Below are 18,443 nucleotides of genomic sequence, written 5' to 3'. Positions count from 1 at the left end.
AGTCAAAAAAAATCATTATGATGCACCCATGTCACTTGATGAGATAAACTAGTTGCAACAAAATTATTACGGAGAGCGAAAAACTTTGGTTGATTTGATTTCCGTTTTCAAAACAAGTGGCGTCTCATTTTTTCTATAACATGCTTTTTTGATAGCTTTAAAGCTGACAAAAAAGAGAAAATATAAAGGAATAAAAACATATGAGACTATTTTATGACAAAATAGCAGGCAAAAAATTGTGATTTAAATACGAGCTTATATTTCTTCTTCAAAAATTAAGAGATGTATTTTGTGAAAGCACAGAATTAATAGGACAATTGTGTCAGCTTGTATGCCCTTGTAAAACATGAAAAATCCCATTGAGGCAAATTAACAAATTATTATTTCAGTTCTTTATTTTCGGTTTAAACACTCTGCAAACGGCTTTATTGTTGCTATAGGAGCTTCAAATCTAAAATATTTGTAATCTGAAAAAGTTTTCAAACTTAATAGAATAGTTAGCTACCTAAAAGAAATATCAAAAGGAAGATGGTACACTTTACCAGAGGCTATTTCGGTGATCTTAACTTTTTTGTTCCAGACAGAAAAAAGAAGCATTTTTCACTTGTGAATTTAAAAAAAAACTTGTGTTTTGATAGAATTGTAAAAATTGTTTCCTAAAGAACGGCGTTAAAATTTTTAACAACATAGAGAGACGGAGCGGCTGGTTTTCAAAATGCTTAGATTGTTTCATTTTCAAAGTCAACAAAATTATCAACAACACGAAGGAAATCAAAGCAAACTACAGAGAAAAATTGTCAGAACAAAAACTTAAAAACAAAATGTCCTGTTTCGGAATCGACCGTATTTTCTAAGCAGCTAATTTTCGCGAAATTTCGAAAATTCCTGAAGCATGTAAACATCAATAGACAGACCTCAAATGATTTTTCCATGTTTATCAAGACTTCTACAAAGGTTTTTAATTATATTGAACATACTCAAATCTCAATGTACAAAATGCAGAATTAGTCATTGTTTTTTGGTGCTCCGCCAATTGTGCATGAAGACAAAGTGCTTGCTATCACTGGAAATAGAAATTCTTTTATTTTTTCAGGTGTGAAATGAGATTTTTTAAAATAATTTTTTGATTATCAATCTTTTTTAACTATTAACCATTAAAAGACAGATCTCAAATAGTATTCTCACTGTTTACCACTGTCTATCTGAAACAAAGACTTTGAACAAACAGAACATTGGATGAAAAACTCGAATGAGAAATTTTTGTAGTTTTTTGAGTTTCCAATCTTTTTTAACCATTAACCATTAAAAGACAGATCTCAAATAGTATTCTCACTGTTTATCACTGTCTATCTGAAACAAAGACTTTGAACAAACAGAACATTGGATGAAAAACTCGAATGAGAAATTTTTATAATTTTTTGAGTTTCCAATCTTTTTTAACCATTAACCATTAAAAGACAGATCTCAAATAGTATTCTCACTGTTTATCACTGTCTATATGAAACAAAGACTTTGAACAAATTGAACATTGGATGAAAAACTCAAAATTTTTTTTGTATTTCTGTACTTTATAAATTTTGACAAAGCGATTAAATAGTTGTTTTTCAAAGATACCCGCTTGTTGTTGTAAATTATTGAATTTTTAAAAAACGTTCCACATATGCTAGTCTAGGATGCCTTCAAAAAAGACAAAAATTTTCGGAACAAAAAATTGCGGAGCTAGCATAAAGCTCTTCCATTTTTTTCAAAAAATGTGAGAGCAATAAATATGTAACAAATATCCTTTATGTGACTGAAATTAGGCCTTCGTTTCTGTCTGCCTACACTCAATGAAATTGAAATTTTGTCGCATTTGTGTCAAGATTTACGAGCAATTTGTTTGGATTGTGCAAAAGCGCTTAGTTGAATAGAAAAATTTGATCTAAGAGGCAGATCGCGATATATAGACTGCGGTCTAAAATTGGAGCATACAAACAACAATCGTGTGCTGAGCCGTGTAGATTAAGATACAGGCGTCTAAATATTTGTGTTAAAGAATTTGAAGAATTTTAAAAATTGTTTTGTTCGTTCTCTTCAGATTTGAACGAGCAGTGCTCCATTAAAAGATTAAACAGACGAAAAGAAAAACAAAAGCGCAAATTGAGATGTTTTCTCTCCGAATTGATTTTAAACTGGCTACTGATTTAGCTCATATTTGGTTAGATCATGGCTCGGTATAAAAATTTATTAGCTGCGCTTAACTCTCAATACATATTCAATGTAGAGATACGAGAAGCACGCCACGCTTTCGTTATTTAATACAATAAAAAAAATTATATAATTTAATTAGATCTGAAGCGTAATTTATTAATAAGTTAACAAACAAAAGTCAAACTGCGATCGATGATGGAGCTTATAAGTGTTGAGCTTGCACTCTGCCACTTTAGAGCCACTTGGGATGTCGTTGAGAATCGGCACAAGAACAATCTCTACCTGTGCTACCACCACGACTACTGCTGCTGATGATGGACCAGTGACGCCACTGCACCACCACAACCACAATCACCAACACCTCAACCAGCAGTCATCGCCACATCACCCTCACAGTCCACCAGCCAATACAACTACCCACTAAACCAACAATTCTACCGATCCCAAATACTTTGCCTTACAGTCTAGATCTCTATAACCTGTATAGATATCTATAGCCAATATTACCTGTGGTATCGCCTTAGGGCGACCCCCAAAGCGAAAGATCCCCCAGCTACTTGTAAAATCAAAACACCGATAACAAAAACAAAAACAACAACAACAACTGCTACTGAAGAGTGTGAATTTACATGTGTCCCTGCGAGGGACATAGAAGAGCCGCGCCAGTTTTGACAAAGAACAGTTTTTGTTATTTTTACTCAAAATTGTCAGAGTTTTTCTCTATTATTCTAGCGCCGTTGTTACCTCTTGTTGGTTTTATTACAGTTTAAGAAGCGATTGCTCGAATTAATAAATACACAAACACGCGACTCTATTTTTCACACCTGTCTCTAATTTGGCCATTCCGAATTTATAGTCACAGGTAAGTTATAATTAATAGCTTAGATTACATCTAGTTTAGTCATGTAACGCCTTAACTATTTTCGAGTTGTGGCTCGGTCGGCTCAAATTTCAGACACAATTGCAATTATTAAAAACACACCTTCATTCTACGTGATCAAAACCGCAAAAAATAATTTAATAGCGGCTCAAATTCAAATTCTTTCGCTCCAAAATGAAAGACAAACACCGACTCAAATTACGAATATTTTCATTCAGACTTGTTTTTGAGAAAGGTTTCAAAGGTTTGAAATTTCAAAGCTTGCAGTCTCAAACAAATTCCGCTTTTGGAGTTTGATGTTATACATGTAGATTTGAGAACTAAAAAGTGTAGGCGATTTGGTAGTCTATAAAAACGTCTTCTTTCAAATTGGGCGCAAATTTGGGACCAGCCAAAACTAGGTAGGCGATCTTTAGGTGGTAATAAACAAAGAGTAATCTTAACCTGTTTTAGATTATAGATGGCCAGTGTCTCCAATTTACGATTTATGGTTCCGTGTGAGATTATTAAGCTTAGCTGAAGCGAACAACATTTGTACCTAATTGCTAAAAAGTTTGCCTTACTTATTTTATTACACGATTTCACACGTATGTCTGACTAGCCTACCAAATATTACCACATGAATGCTAAACTACAGGTGAATTGTAATTTTTAAATAAATAACAAAATATCAATTTTATTATAACACTCTTCAAACCGTTACGTTGGGTCGCATATTCTTATTGGCTGAAAAACCACCTCTTTTGGAGCGTGAAAAAAATTTCCCACTTGTTTAGGGATTAGAATTGTTCCCAACTGTATATATTATTCTCCCACATCTATGAAAAGGAAGCGCGACGTATTATTGATGAAATTCGTTCACTTATCTCTTCACGAGGAGGACAAATTGGAGTTATTTCAGCGTTTCGATGAGTTTATCGACAGCACTGAATGAAATTTTCACTCTTTTCACGAAGACAATCTTTTCACGCGCCTCCGTTGCAACCAACAGCACTCTTCCTTCATTCTAGCTCGCTTATTGTCAATCTTAACCTCATTTGTGCAGTTGCCATTATCATGGGCTTCCTTGTCCCCTCAACGGACGCAAGAGTCGCCGCAAGGCCGAGCCTTGGCGGGAGCGAAACTATAATATCAGACCAAAGCATGAATCCAGAATCGTCATACACTGGTCAACATACAATCAGTGGAACTTCGGCGGACTGGTTGAGAATTGGAGGGCACGAATTAAGAAATGGCAAACCAGACCCCGTTGAAAATATACCCGAAGATTACGTCGGAGACGATCCAAACACGCTCAGCAGCTTTGGTTGGGGTTCCGAGCTCAAAATTCCAGTGGTTGAGAGCAAAAATGCCAAGGAATTCTTTGGCAGTCATGCAGGGGTCGAAAAGGCAAAGCGGTTGTCAGAAAAAGGGATGCATTTGAACTTCCTTGAGCTGCACAGAAAAGACATAGCGAAGTACAATTGGATAGTGTCTGCGCTTGACTTGGACAGTAAGTTTGACTTGTAAAGAAATATTTTGATTAGATCACCAATATACCGTTTGTCAATATTCTAACAAAGTTGTACAAAGCTCCAATGGTATTCCAATGATTTTTCTTCCCCTAAGAAGAGTACTGCAAGATTTCTATGCAAAAGATTAGAGAATTCTGGAAGATATCTAGTCTACCATAGTTGAAGAAAAATTTTCATTGACAACTTTCTTGAATATAAGTTTCTTCAAAGTAATTCTAGAGCTGTTTTTGACGGCATATGTGAAGCAAAGAAAGAGGCATTTGCTTCCGACTGCCAGGTATAAGCTCCAATGGGGACAAAGAGTTATGTTCTATTTTATGTCGACAGTCAAAAGTGTAACAATTGATTAAAAAAGCCCTCCCTTTATTGAGATTTACGCATTTATGAACCAACTTATTGAGAAATTTGTATCTGAAACACAATAATATTGGGAGCCGCATATTTTATCAAGAATCTGAACGTATTAGTACACTTCATAACATTTTTCTCAATTACTTTTTTGTTTGCAATTGAGAAATTAACAAAATTCAATTAGATGCGGCTTGTGTTAGTGTTTGGGTATTTTTTATCGTTGATTCTCTACTAGCGAGCGGTTATGCAATTACACATAGCACTGTTCACAAGATCAATTAAGATCTTTCAATTTAGACTCAATCAATTTCTAATAAGATTCGCGACATAAAGTTTTAGGCTGACTACATGATCCAAAAAGTGGAATTAGTTAAGTTTTTCCATGAACACAAGTTACAACTTGTAATCTTTAACTGTTAATCGTTATAAGATATAAGTAACACGTTTCCAATTTTTTGCTTAACTGTATTCCATCGATGAAGATGGTAATTTAAACGTGAAAATTGGGAGCAAGTCTTGTCACTCGTTTCCACAAAACACAAAAATTATCAAAATTTACCTTTTCAAACATTGGCCACGTGATGTAGCAAGCGTTGAATGCGAAAAACTCAACTTCGAGCAGATAAACAGATTTTGTAAACATGAACGCCTATATGTCTTGAAGCAAAGGCTTTAATTTTGCATATCTGCGTGTTTTTCTAATATCCATGTGCTGTTTTCATTTCAATTTGTTTCAAGAAATGGTACCATGAATTTTCCGGATACATTTGCAACAAGCTTCCAAAATGTTTAACAAGCCAAAATAGTTTTTTTGACAAGTTAAAATTTAACACAGTAAAAATTTTGTTCTGACTGTTTCGCAAAATCAGATACCGATTGATTATATAGAAACTTCATCGCAACACTGATAACACTTGCTTAAGATTTCGGAAAAACTCTAATGAAAATTAGCGTTATAAACTTGACAATATATGTAACAAGGCGGCTCGTTAATGTGCGTTCGCACATGATGTTCCGACCCGAGCTCATCAACATTTTGACTTAATTGTCAACCAAATGAAGAAATAACAAAAACAGATGATCGAGTTTGAAACAATCGCGTTACACAACCTATCTACTAATTGAATTACATAATGCCATGCCTTATTACAGCGCCAATGAGATCTGACCATAAAGTGACTACGAGACAAACAAAACAACCAAAAAAATTAGCAAAAACAAAAATTTCGGCAAAAACAGAATACCTAAATTTAAAAGCACGTAGTAACAACGTCAAAATGCAGTCAGATAACACCTTAACTACTCAAACTTAATTTTTCCTAACTATACAGTGGATGGAAAGTTTTCTTAATGAGACTACGTTACAAGTCAATAAAGAGAACGATCAAAGAGGCAAAATTTAAAATTAATCAACAATTCCTAAACCAACAAATCATAAGCTTTTAACTAAATAATCCATGATAAATTACTAAAAAGTTACCACAAAACCAAAAGGCTTTGTCATTGGGTAGTTTAAAACTTAGAAAAGAACTAAAGAAAAACTTAAAAAATTAGAAACTATTTGCGAAAACTATATTGCTTTAGAAACTATTAGAAACTATTTGCGAAAACTATATTTGCGAAAATAATTGCTACTGTCATTAGCTAATATCTGAATATTATGTATTTTTAAATCAATTGGTTTTGCTACTAATTCAGCTGCAGGAATTTTACTGAGAGATTAGATAAGTTTATCTGGGCCACACTTGTAAACCATTGAGATCTGTTACTACGCGATTGTTCTGAAAGAAGAGAAAAAGACGCGCAAAAAATGACCACTCAAAAAAACGTTTATATTGTCCATCAAACAAAGCATCGGTGACAAATAATTTCAGTAGGTAGATATGTTTTTTTTGGAATACAAGAAATTGGATGTGACCTCTCATTGATGGATATAAGTTGAAATTTGACGAAAAGAACAACAAAAACTGAAAAGGTTTGAAAATGTGTATCAAAAACTTTAAGTCTAAAGACCATTAACTGACTAACTGATTCATTCGGTTAACATAATTTATTCAATCCTCAAGTACAAGCACAAGAGCTTTGTCAGCAATTTACAGCTACCTAAAAAACAAAAAGATTTTTTCACAAAACATTTTCTTATCTTCAACTAAAGGGATCAACTATCTGGGGTCCTTGTTTTTCATTATTATTGCTTCAAAAAATCAATTTTGAACAAATACATTAGAACCACGAAACTTTTGAGAAAACTCGAAAAATCAACGCCATTAATTTCATTAGTTTTCAACGGAATCCACTAAATACTCTAAATTATGCCTCCATGGGACAACAATGTTTTTTGCCAATCAGATTTGGTCATTAGGATCTTACAACAGGTTATTGAAGATGAAAACAACAACAAAGACAGGCAACAACCAAAAATTCAGCAGAAAAGCGCCAGAAGAAAGTGTCGAAGCAATTTAAATCATAAGTTCTTCTCTGCAAACTTTATATATGATCCACTGAACATCTTCCTTAAACTAGTGGGAACCATCGGTATTGGAATAATGTGATAAGAAATCTGAAGGATCCAAAAATAAGAAAAAAATCCATTTTTTTTTAAAAATATGAAAACTAGTGACGTTGAAGTTATAAAACTAATAGGTAGAAGATAAAACCGCTTATCAGATTATTTTTGGCTGCTATAGAAAAAAAGATATCTCAAAAGTACTTAGACTGACTAACATTCCACAAAAAAAGTTCCGGATCGGTTAATGTTCGAAAAACTTTCGAAAAACTTTTTTTAAAGTCTTAACAGCCATTAAACTCAAAAGCTTTTAACGGAAGCCAATAACTACTCTCTGAAAAAACACGATGGCCGGCAACAAATGTTTCTCATGCATTGATAATCAATAGGAGATCACAATAAGTTTCAAGTCTATGAAAATGACAACAAAAACAGGCAAAAACAAAAATTCCGTATAAAAGTGCGATAAGAAAATTTTGAAGCCAATTAAACCATTAGCTTTCCTCTGAAAACTTTATCTGTGATCCACTGAAAGTTTTTTTCAAACCAATGGGATTAGAATAATATTTGGATAATGTGTATAATATTTGGATAATGTGATAAGAAATCAAAAGTAACCAATAATACGAAATTATCCAGTTTTTTTTCTAAAATTTTGAATTCTTGTGTTATTGAAGTCATCTAATCAATAGTTAGAAGATGAAGCCGCTAATGAAATTTAATTTAATTTTAGTACAAAGCGTGTGGGTTCGGTCAAGACTCAGACTGACTAACAGTTCACAAAAATTTTAAGATTGTTTAATGTTCAAAAAAATTTTCGAAAGTTTTTTAAAAATGCTTAACAGCCATTAAACTCAAAAGTTACATTGGAATTCAAAAAATACGCTCAAATATGCTTCAAAAAGAGTATGGGAATGTTTGCCTTGCATAGGTGATCAATTAGACATCACAACAAGTCTTATGACTATGAAAACAACAACAAAATCAGGCAAAAACTAAAAATTCAGTAGAGAAGTGCGAGAGGAAAAGTTTGAAGCCAATTAAACCATTAGCTTTCCTCTGAAAACTTTATCTGTGGTCCACTGAAAGTTGGTTTCAAGCCAATGGGATTAGAATAATATTTGGATAATGTGTATAATATTTGGATAATGTGATAAGATTTCAAAAGCAACCAATAATACGAAAATATCCAAAAAAGTATTTAAAATTTTTTGAAATCTTGTGCCATTGAAGTCATATTACTAAAAGTTTGAAAAGAAAACCGTCCACTAGAAAAGAAAACCGTCCACTAGATTAAGGCTACAGTACAACAGAGGAGGGTGCTGTCATCACAGAGACTGACTTACAGCTCACTATAATAAGTTTAGGGTTGGTTAATGTTCGAAAAAATTTTCGCAAAATTATTTTTAAAGTCTTAACAGCCATTAGTTGTCAACTCAAAGCACTAGATATGCTCACTTAAATCTCAATACCAAACATATTGCGTTTTTAGTCAATGAGTCCATGCTATTGAACTCCAAAAAAAAGTAGAACCTCAAAAAGAAATTCAAAATTTCATTTAAAATTACGTAAACTCAGAGTCGAATTTGAAAAAAACATGAGTAGTTCCTTGAAAACGATTTTTTGGTTCATTGGGCTTCATTTGACTGTAAGGGAGGTTTTTCATTGATGGAACCTCGATATGAAAGGCGACATGTCTCTAGGTGACTTAAAAAAGCAAAAAAAAAGTAGAAAAGTTTTTATAAAAAAGAGCTCTCAGATAGATTTGGAATGTTTTGATATTGAAGCTCCCTATGAGACCAGAACTAGTCTTTTTTTTATCGCCTTTGGTCTATTATGAACACAAAATTGGTTCGTTTTTTGGCAACAAATTTAAGTTTAAAATACTGTTTTTATAGAAAATATCATAATTTGAAGAAAAATCACACTAAAAGTGAACAAATATCCCGTGTTCACACAAAACTTCAGTCCTCGATAACTACTCGAAAGAAAACGAAAATAAAAAAATCTTTTTAATTTTGAATTCTACGCTGGACCAGCTTTTTAATGATACCACTCACATTTCTCTGCGATGAATGTATCGATCGGCCAAAATTGACTGAACAAAAAAATACCCATTTGAGTACATAGTTCCTCCCCCCCCACAAGTGGGGTTGGAACAAAAATTGATTGAAAAAGTCTATTCTATCCACTTTACTGCCTTGTATGTTTTTGCTCTCATTTGTCTAGCAAAAATAGTTTTAAAGATTAGTCAAGAAGTCTTTTTTGATCACGTTTCAATGTTAAAACGTTGTAGGGAGTTGAAAAAAAACAAACAATTTTATATTATTTTTTGTAAGTATTTTATATTTATTTAGATTACATTTATTTTTCATTCCCCTTTTGCATTCAGACACCGCAAAATTGTGAAGATTAATGATTGTAAACCAAAGTTTTGAAATCAATTTTTTAATAACAATTGTAACCTTTTTATTTTTTAAACTTTTGACAATAACACGGCACATTAAGGCGCTTGGGACGTTATTTTAGGTAAATGTCCGGTGTTAAGGTGTTCGGTTTTGCGTTTTTGTGAAGTGTCAGTGACAAATATTAGAAACAGAAACCCCAAAAATTTGAAAATCTTTAAAGCATTTCAAAAATACAATCAAATTTCAGCAAAATTGGAAATCCTCTTACACAGTAACGTGCTACTTTTTAACAAAACCAGAGTCGGCCCTACACGGCTTTGTCGAGGAGAGAAACAGAATAGTTACGGAGGGTCTATTAGGGGGTGAATTATCGAAGAGGAAACAAAGTGAGGAGCTACTGATTAAATGATTCGAATATAATTAGGCAAATGATATCTCTAAAACTTGTAGAGTATACTTTGTTTCAGAACTTTTTTATGTATATCGTCAATGAGTATTGTTATCATGGGTGGTAATAAAAACTTTAAACCTTATTTAATACGAAGTTTTCATCATTTTCGATTCATACCAACATGTCCTCCGTTTATATTGTTTGATTTATGCTCGCAAGGTTCCTTATGGCGAGTTCCTTCCCAACAACCATTTATGGCGATCTCTCTTTCTACAGTAATGGGTTCTCAAACGCAACTCACAACCCCCAAACTTAAGCATGTATTCAAAAAATTCAAAAAATCTCAGTGAATCAATCAGAGTAAGTTTTATGATCCCGTTCGCTCGTTCACTGCACGTTTACATAAATAAACTTCGCTGTTTAATCAACAGCCATATCATAAACAAATGAATGCTCTTTGTTCGCGCAAATTATCATTCAAATGTCGCATCTAATTGCAAAGATTACATAAGAACCTTCAAAAAACAAATTGAAAAATCTACTGGCCTGGAAAACTCAAATTGGGGAAAGCCATTTAACCGCCCGCCTCTTTGAGATAAGACTCTAGCCTTATGCCTTTTTTCTGAGCCACAATTTGCTAGCTCCGGCTAAAATTCACCACTATCGGATGAATTGGGACACAAGGCGATAAGAATGCTTGCGTCATTCCCACGGGGCTCTTTCTCTCCTGTTTCATCCCTTTAGGGTTATGATTATACAGTGACTACGGAATTGTTCACTCATAAATCAAGTGTTCCCTAAATTGGCTCACTATCATAAACTGAATTGATTTCTGCAGATGATGCGGCTTCCGTGACCTATTTCAATTCTACCTTTTTCCCATTTTTGGCGAATGTTTCAGAGCAGCATGAGTAATTTAAAGGATTTCTTGTTCAGTGGGCGTTTGAATCCTTAATAGGTATCATTTTTTGTTTTTTTTTTATTTTTGTGAATTTTCAATTGAATAAAAAGTACTACATTTTTATAATTTAATTAATCACTGTAATAAACTGACCAAAATTTTATCATCAAACAACTGAAGAAAAGTCCCTATAGCTGAATAAATCTCAGCTCCTTGACTCACAGATCATATCCACGCTCACCATCTTTGTTGTCAACTCTTATGCACGGTTAAAGTATCTAATTCTCACGATCTCTTAACAGCCCGTGAATTAAAATGAAGAACTTAAAGGAAATTGAAAATTTCCCCAATCCATGTCGTGGTTCGTAAGAAATCTTAGTTTTGCAGAACACTCTTAAATAACTAATGGATAAATAAACCTCATGAAAGTGAGTCATAAGTTAATTGAAAATTTTTTTGAAGGATATTTTGCGTGGAGATTAATTATTTCATTTGCGAAAATTGGTTACGCTATCCTTGGAAATAAACAGACAAATTTATCATCTTTTCGTTTTTGTTGTCCAATATTAACCTATCAATTTTACACTGTAAAAAATCTGCCGTACGGTGTCGCAAAGTTAAGATAAGTACGCTTAGGGCAATAATCCTCAGATAAGTCACCAAAGGGAAATAGAGTGCCAAAACCAAGTCAAAGTTTGACCATGTAATCTCATATTTTCTACCACATTTAGCAAGTCACTGCTTTGTGATCATAGAAAAGTTTTGGTGTGAGCGATCAAATCAAAGCAAAAACAACTGATGACAATGTTTTTGCATTGAATTCGGTTACTGATTATTGAAATTTAACAGTAGCTTTATATCTAATATATTGTAATCAAAAACTGCTGGTAAAATTAAAAGTCCAAAAGTCATTTTGATAAGTTCCCCCATAACAGTTCCATGAGAAAAAATTAATCTATCTCATTATAGCTTCCATCTCCACCTTAGTTGTCATATCACCCATAGCCGCCGAATATCGTAATTATACCATAATGGGTGTTATAATTTCGTGTGGAACTTTAATTGGAAAGACCAGAAAAAAGTACCCCTCGCACCTATCTCCCCCCAAACTACCTTACAATCCAAACCTACCAAACCGTCACTCCCATGGCCCCACCCTGACCCTCCTCATAGCTAACCATAAAACCCCTCCACGCTAGCCCCGCACTTACATAGATTCAACTTATAAAATCTGCATGCATTCTTCAAACATGTTCTATGATTTTATTAGTACAATAATTTGCTCCCCGGGTTGCTCATCATACAAAAGTCCCGGTATTCATACAAGGTCATATATGATCCCCGGTAATCATACAAGGTCATTTATGATTTGTACGATATCCTGGTGTCATACAATTTTTTAAAGGACGCTTAAATGGCCCCAATTGTGACGCTTAGTTCGCTTGAAGTAAGATCGATAATCATAACAGTTCATTTTATCCCAGTTATCATATTCAATTTTCCTGGTTGTCGTACAAGGTCATATATGAGAGTATGATTTCCAGGTAGTCATAAAAGAATCATAAACTGGAAAACAACTTTTTCTTGAAATCATTCAAAAGCACACGCCAATCACATTCCAATGTTTTGTCAGCTAATTTACACCATAATAAAGAAAGTTGCGTTTTTTTCCCGCTTATCATACACGGTCATATATGGATATATGAATACCTTGTTATCATACGAAATCATACAAAAATAAGAATTCTAGTCTGTATGCGACCAAAATGCGAGAAAGTCAATGCTCTACAACATAAATTGGATACTATTTTCATTTATCAACTATTTCCTGGTAATCATACTTGATCATAAATGATTCCCCTGTAATCATACATTGGTCATAAATGGTTTCCCACTATTCATAAAAGTGTCATAATCCTCTTTATTTTTTATGATATCCTGGTTGTCGTAAAAGGGTCATATATGATGTCCCGATAATCATACAAAATCATTGATGATTTCCTAGCAATCATACAAGGATCGTACTAAGAAATAGCGTATGATTTGTATGACATCATATAAGATCCTTGTATGACTACTAAGAATTGTCAACCCGGGTCTTGATTTTTTCTGATCTTCGATGTTTTTAGTTCAGGTTAGTGATTTTATTGCACAACTCCTTGAGTTCCTTCCGGTATTTTATAAGCTGTGTTAATATTTTTTTGGTCATTGTTTTTTCAACTAAATTGTGACGTGACGGAAATTCGAAATCAACTTTTCCGGATTAAATATTCGAATATTCTGACCAAAAAATGCAGCATTTTTGATTATTTTTGCAAATTATATCAAAAACGCAGTCGTTTCTTCACTCTCAAATGAATTTTTCTGTTTATAAATTGTGTTCCCATCAATTTTGGTCAATTTTTTTGGAAGACTAAAGATCAAATGAGAATATCTCATTCTAATAGCAAGTTTGCCTGGAGTAAACTTATATCACCAATATGCAGCAAATTTACAACATGTATTTGATATTTTAGTTTTTAATTCATTTTTGTTTTATTTTGGTAAAATGCGGCTGAATCTTTTTTTAATTGTTTTAGCTAACTTTTGGCATTGTTTCAGCTACATTTTTTGCAATGTTTTCGAATTCTAACAGGATCTATGTTTTTTTCCCTTTTTCTAATGCTTGAAAACCCTGCTTGATAATCAGCACAAAGAAATTAATTACTGCAGATTTTAAATTTTTTTTCTTTAAAGCAATCGAAAATGAGTATAACTTATTTTGTGATTTATGCAGGCAGAGTAATGTTCTAAATACAAGTTTTTTTAATCAAAAGTACTGTTAAAAGTAAACATTTTGAAACATTTATATGCAAATTTTTTTTAAAAAGGAACGAGAAACAACCAAATATGAAATAGAGACATCAGCAAGTTGGTTATTTTGATTCAGTCGAAGAATGAATAATGAAAATAATCATAAATGAGCATGAAAATTATCGAAAATTGTTATGAATTCCCTAACAGATGTTGTTTTTTTTAATACAGCTTCATCCATTACTGTTTTATTCATCCAAGCATGTATATACATACAATAATACCACACCCCTGGAAAGTGGGCGACAGCGGTTTTATGCGGAAGTACTATTCGGAAATCAGAGGCAGCTTTTCAATAATATTTGAAGAACTGTTAGGTAATTAATTTTATCAGAAATGTTTTTCGATTATTGTTGCTTTTCAAATCTTTTTTTAACCAAAAGCATTTAAATTTTTGTTATTGTTTTATAACCAAATCATTTAATAACACAATTAACGACTCAAACTTGTAGATAATGGTTAATTGTTTCATTGTGCTTTCGGAAAGAGTTTCTGACGAATTTTTACTATTGATCTTAGTATATCCGGACTATTGATCTTAGTATATAGCTTACTGCAAAAAGTTTTTCCATCCAAAATGCTTATCCAATTACAAACAGTTTTTGCTCTTTGTTTTTTGTTCTGTTCAAATTTTATTTAGTATCTCAATAACCTTATCGTTAAACGTTTTTTTTTTGCTGATTGCTATGGAACGACACGAGCTCTGTAACGGGGGGGGGGGGGGGGGGGGTTAAAACGTACTGGTGGGGAATTTTTTAGAATAGCTATGAAAATGGCTGTACTGTTACTCCTAGAGTTTTCTTTACTAATTAAATCGATTCATCAATATCTGTAGTAATTACATATCATTCTTCAAAATGAGCATCAATTATTAAATCTTTATCTTATAGTTTTTTTTGGAAACAAAAGCGTTTCGAGTCATTTGTACGTACGAACAACCTACCATATAAGGAAGTAAGCATCGATAAATTGAATATGTGAGGAGGAGAGGAAAGGGCTGGTGTGAGGAAGGAAGGAACAAATTTTAAATCTCTTCCGCCTGCTGAGAACCACAAAAGAACCCCCAAGACTACATCCTTCCTTCCTCACACTTAACAGGAACTGATACAAACTTGACCATCGTTGCCCTGTTGTTAGTTTGCCTTACAAGGAAATTAAATGCTTACCATATTTGGCCATAAATTACCTCTAAAAATTGGAAACTATAATATTTAAAAAAATGTTTAATAAGGTAAAGAGAACCAACTTGTTAAATAATTCGAAGTCAGCTCAACTCAATAATCCCTCCATGTTATTTTTAAAAGAAAATCTAATACCATTTTCTCATAGACTGTAAAAAGTGTCTGAGAACTCTGTAAATCAAATTTAATCAGCATTTTCAAAATTTTCAATTTTTAAGTACTCAGTCGAAATAATGGGGAATGAAAAGAAATACACTAAGAACTATACATGAATCGAATAATATTTATTTGTCATCCGCACATTGACGTACTTGAAGTTGCGATAGTTCTACGTGTCTTTAATTTATAATGTATTAACGTTGAAACCACATTCGTTGAATCATTTATCTTTTGTCTTCAAAAAGGGTCTATTTTGCAATAGCATGGATATCAGCAATAGTTTTGAAGATCCGTCGCATTAAAACTAAAAAAACGGATTACAATTCAGCGCTCATCGCTTAAATTTGAACATGGCAATTTAGGCATGCCTGTACATAAACACACTGACCTCACATACAGAGCTCGCACATGTCACAGAAAATTTCATTATTCCAGAAGAATTAGAACCAATTGTTGCTTAGTAAGTTAACGGGGGCCGAATTTTTCTAGTTTTCTTGATAATTCTTGATAAATCTCGGCAGCTGTTACTTAATGGCAATTGTATGATTTCGTTCTAAGTCTTGTCTTATGGCATTTATTAAATTTCACAACCTGTTATGACTTGCCATGTCATGGTTTATTTTTTGGTTATCTTGCCCAGGTCTGTTTTCTTGACACCCGCGCAAAGTTTTTACAAGTTTGTACATATCTTGATAAAGTCTTGCCATGTAACATGGTATGTTTTTGGCAAGATTTACCACGCTTTAATATGTTTTTATCACCGCTATCCCAGGTTGAAATTCAGACTAAAGTGGCTTTTGATCAGACCGTCCCAGACAAAGCGACCTCTGATCAGACCGACCCAGACTGAAGTGTCCTCTGATTAGACTATAATGCGCTCGAAGCTCCGTGTGCGCTTAATGTGCGCTCGAAAAAATCCTCTGATCAGACTATTGTGCGCTCGAAAGTCATACCCTGATCAGACTAGTGTGCGCTCGAATCCGACTCTGATCAGACTGAAGTCCGCTCGATATAGCCTCTTATCAGACTGAAGTGCGCTCAAAATTGCCTATGATCAGACTAAAGTGCGCTCGAAATCACCTCTGATCAGACAAAAGTGCGCTCGAAATTGCCTCTGTTTAGACTAAAGTGCGTTCAAAATAGTCTGATCAGAGAATGATTTTGAACATGAACAAATCTCTCAATATCATTATAATCGATTCATTTCATGAAAATTGATGTTATCACTCTGATATTCAACTAACGAAAAGCCAATTCTAAAAGTATTGCTAAAAAATAAAACCAAAAAAAACTCAAAAAAATATTGCGCATGCCATTTATTTACGTTTTTAACTGAATAAATGAACTTAGACAGCTTTGCATAAAAACGTCCTGATCTACTTTGATTCAAAATCTTTTCTTGAGGGGACCGGCAATTGCTATCAGCTGGATTCCTTGGTACTGATCAAACCCATCAGATTTTCAGATGGAGTTCTGATCAGAATGCTGCTTTCTTGTTTACTGGTAACAAATGTCAGTAAGAAAATATTGAAAAAAATTTGCTCAACTTGGTCTCTGGTCAGACTAGTGTGCGCTCCAATAGGCCTCTGATCAGACTAGTGTGCGCTCGAAACTGCCTCTGATCTGACCGTCCCAGACCAGAGTGACCTCTGATCAGACCGTCCCAGACCAAAGTGGCCTCTGATCAGGCAAGTTCCAGACCATTGTCCAGAGAAAAGTGCGCTCGAAGCCTTTTCCAGACCAGGTAATTCGAGCGCACCAAGAACATGTGTGCGCTCGAAGATGGTCTGATCAGAGCTCAATTCGGTCTGGCCACCTCGACCTGAGTAGCAAGTTATGTTTCAATGTGTGGTCAAGGTTGATATCGTTTTCTACATGCGTTGGAAAAATTCCAGAACTCTTTCATGGAACAAGTATAGAGAATTGAAAAATAATTTTTAATGTTTTATATATACTCTGTGTTATCAGCTCATTGTTTTTCTTTAAAAACCGTGTTTTGTGAACTTCCATTACACTGCGTTATTATACAATACATGATTTTGTCTCTGTTTTCCTAGATAGCTGTTAAGAACGTGCAAATTAAGCAGACATGAAAGAATGCCTAATTGATGGCTATTGGCATGAAAGTCCCTCATATTACTAATTACTTATTAACAAACTACATATTCGCACTTTTCCGTATGAAGGTTCTGTAGGAAATTTGATTTCCTAATTGGATCTCAACTAAAAATATATTCAAGAAAGCATATTTAAGGCTAATCGAATGAAGTACTACGTTTAATTGAAATATGTACTAATTGCAGCGTATAATGATGATTAAAATTGCATTTTTCTTCAAAGAAGGAGAGATCCTGAATGTTTGCCTTAAAATTTGCATTGTTGCGATTTTTTTTAAAGTTAAAGTGGCTACAGTTAACTTAAGAGTAATATTGGCCATCTGTATGCTTAAGAGTAAAAAAAAGCACGATCAAGGTTGTGGAAATAAAAAAATGAAGCCTGCGAATAATGGGATAATATGAAAAATCTCTTCAGTTTGTTTGTTTGTTTTAGAAAATGGCTTTATATCAATGAACGAGTGGCTGTTTATGAGTAATTCGCTGAATTTGGCCTAACAGATGTTTGGTTGTCGCAACCTCGTGTAAAACAGCACAAACACTTGTTGATCTCGACAATACCCATTAAAACCCCGAACATATAAAGCGAAGGAGGAAGAACCAACAAGAGAAACAACCAATCAAAACGGAGAGTCGATTCATTATAGCTAGCACTGTTTTGTAATGTTTATTGGCCTGTTTTCGGCCACACACCCACCCTGTTGTTACTCGATTGTTGCTTTCCCCAGAGTTATCTCAGATGGAATAAATAATGTGGAATCCCATTTTTGTATTATGAATGAACCCTTTCTATTCTTTTCTCTTCTCGTCTGTAATTTAATTGAATAGATCAACAATTTAACATTTTACTTTTTCACTTTTAGTTTTGTTAACCCAGGTTGTTGGCGTCGTCGTTCAAAATGGGTTTCGAAATTTCCCGTCCAGACTTTTTTCGTATGAAGTTGCCCATGCAGACCCAAGTCACCTGTGATCTAGACCATGTGCTCGTCAAAGAT

The 18,443-nt window shown here is 33.8% G+C and overlaps 2 protein-coding genes across 3 annotated transcripts in view; both read left to right on the top strand.

Moving 5' to 3' along the window:
• LOC142335829 (eukaryotic translation initiation factor 3 subunit C-like) overlaps positions 1 to 18,443 on the top strand; it is a 137,829-nt gene that overhangs the window by 36,874 nt on the left and 82,512 nt on the right. The gene's annotated exons all lie outside the window — the stretch shown is intronic.
• LOC142346257 (uncharacterized) lies at positions 2,179 to 18,304 on the top strand. Of its 2 annotated transcripts, none has more exons than XM_075398781.1 (3): positions 2,179 to 3,052; positions 3,847 to 4,562; positions 17,885 to 18,304. In XM_075398781.1, the coding sequence occupies exons 2-3, from the start codon at positions 4,001 to 4,003 to the stop codon at positions 17,944 to 17,946; spliced, it is 624 nt and encodes a 207-aa protein (XP_075254896.1). In that variant the 5' UTR covers positions 2,179 to 3,052; positions 3,847 to 4,000; the 3' UTR covers positions 17,947 to 18,304. The 2 variants fall into 2 exon arrangements, with proteins under 2 accessions (XP_075254896.1, XP_075254889.1); XM_075398774.1 differs by having other exon boundaries at positions 3,524 to 4,562.

This window comes from Convolutriloba macropyga, chromosome 1 (assembly GCF_964194025.1).
Source record: "Convolutriloba macropyga chromosome 1, txConMacr16.3, whole genome shotgun sequence".
NCBI classification, from domain to species: Eukaryota; Metazoa; Xenacoelomorpha; order Acoela; family Convolutidae; genus Convolutriloba; species Convolutriloba macropyga.
The sequence above is the reverse complement of the archived record's forward strand: the minus strand, read 5'-3'. Positions and strand labels throughout refer to the sequence as shown.

Coding starts and splice junctions, on each gene's coding strand:
- LOC142346257 (XM_075398781.1), top strand. CDS start 4,001: ATGAAATTTTCACTCTTTTCACGAAGACAATCTTTTCACGCGCCTCCG. Junction 4,563..17,884: donor GTCTGCGCTTGACTTGGACA/GTAAGTTTGACT, acceptor TGTTTGTTTTAG/AAAATGGCTTTATATCAATG.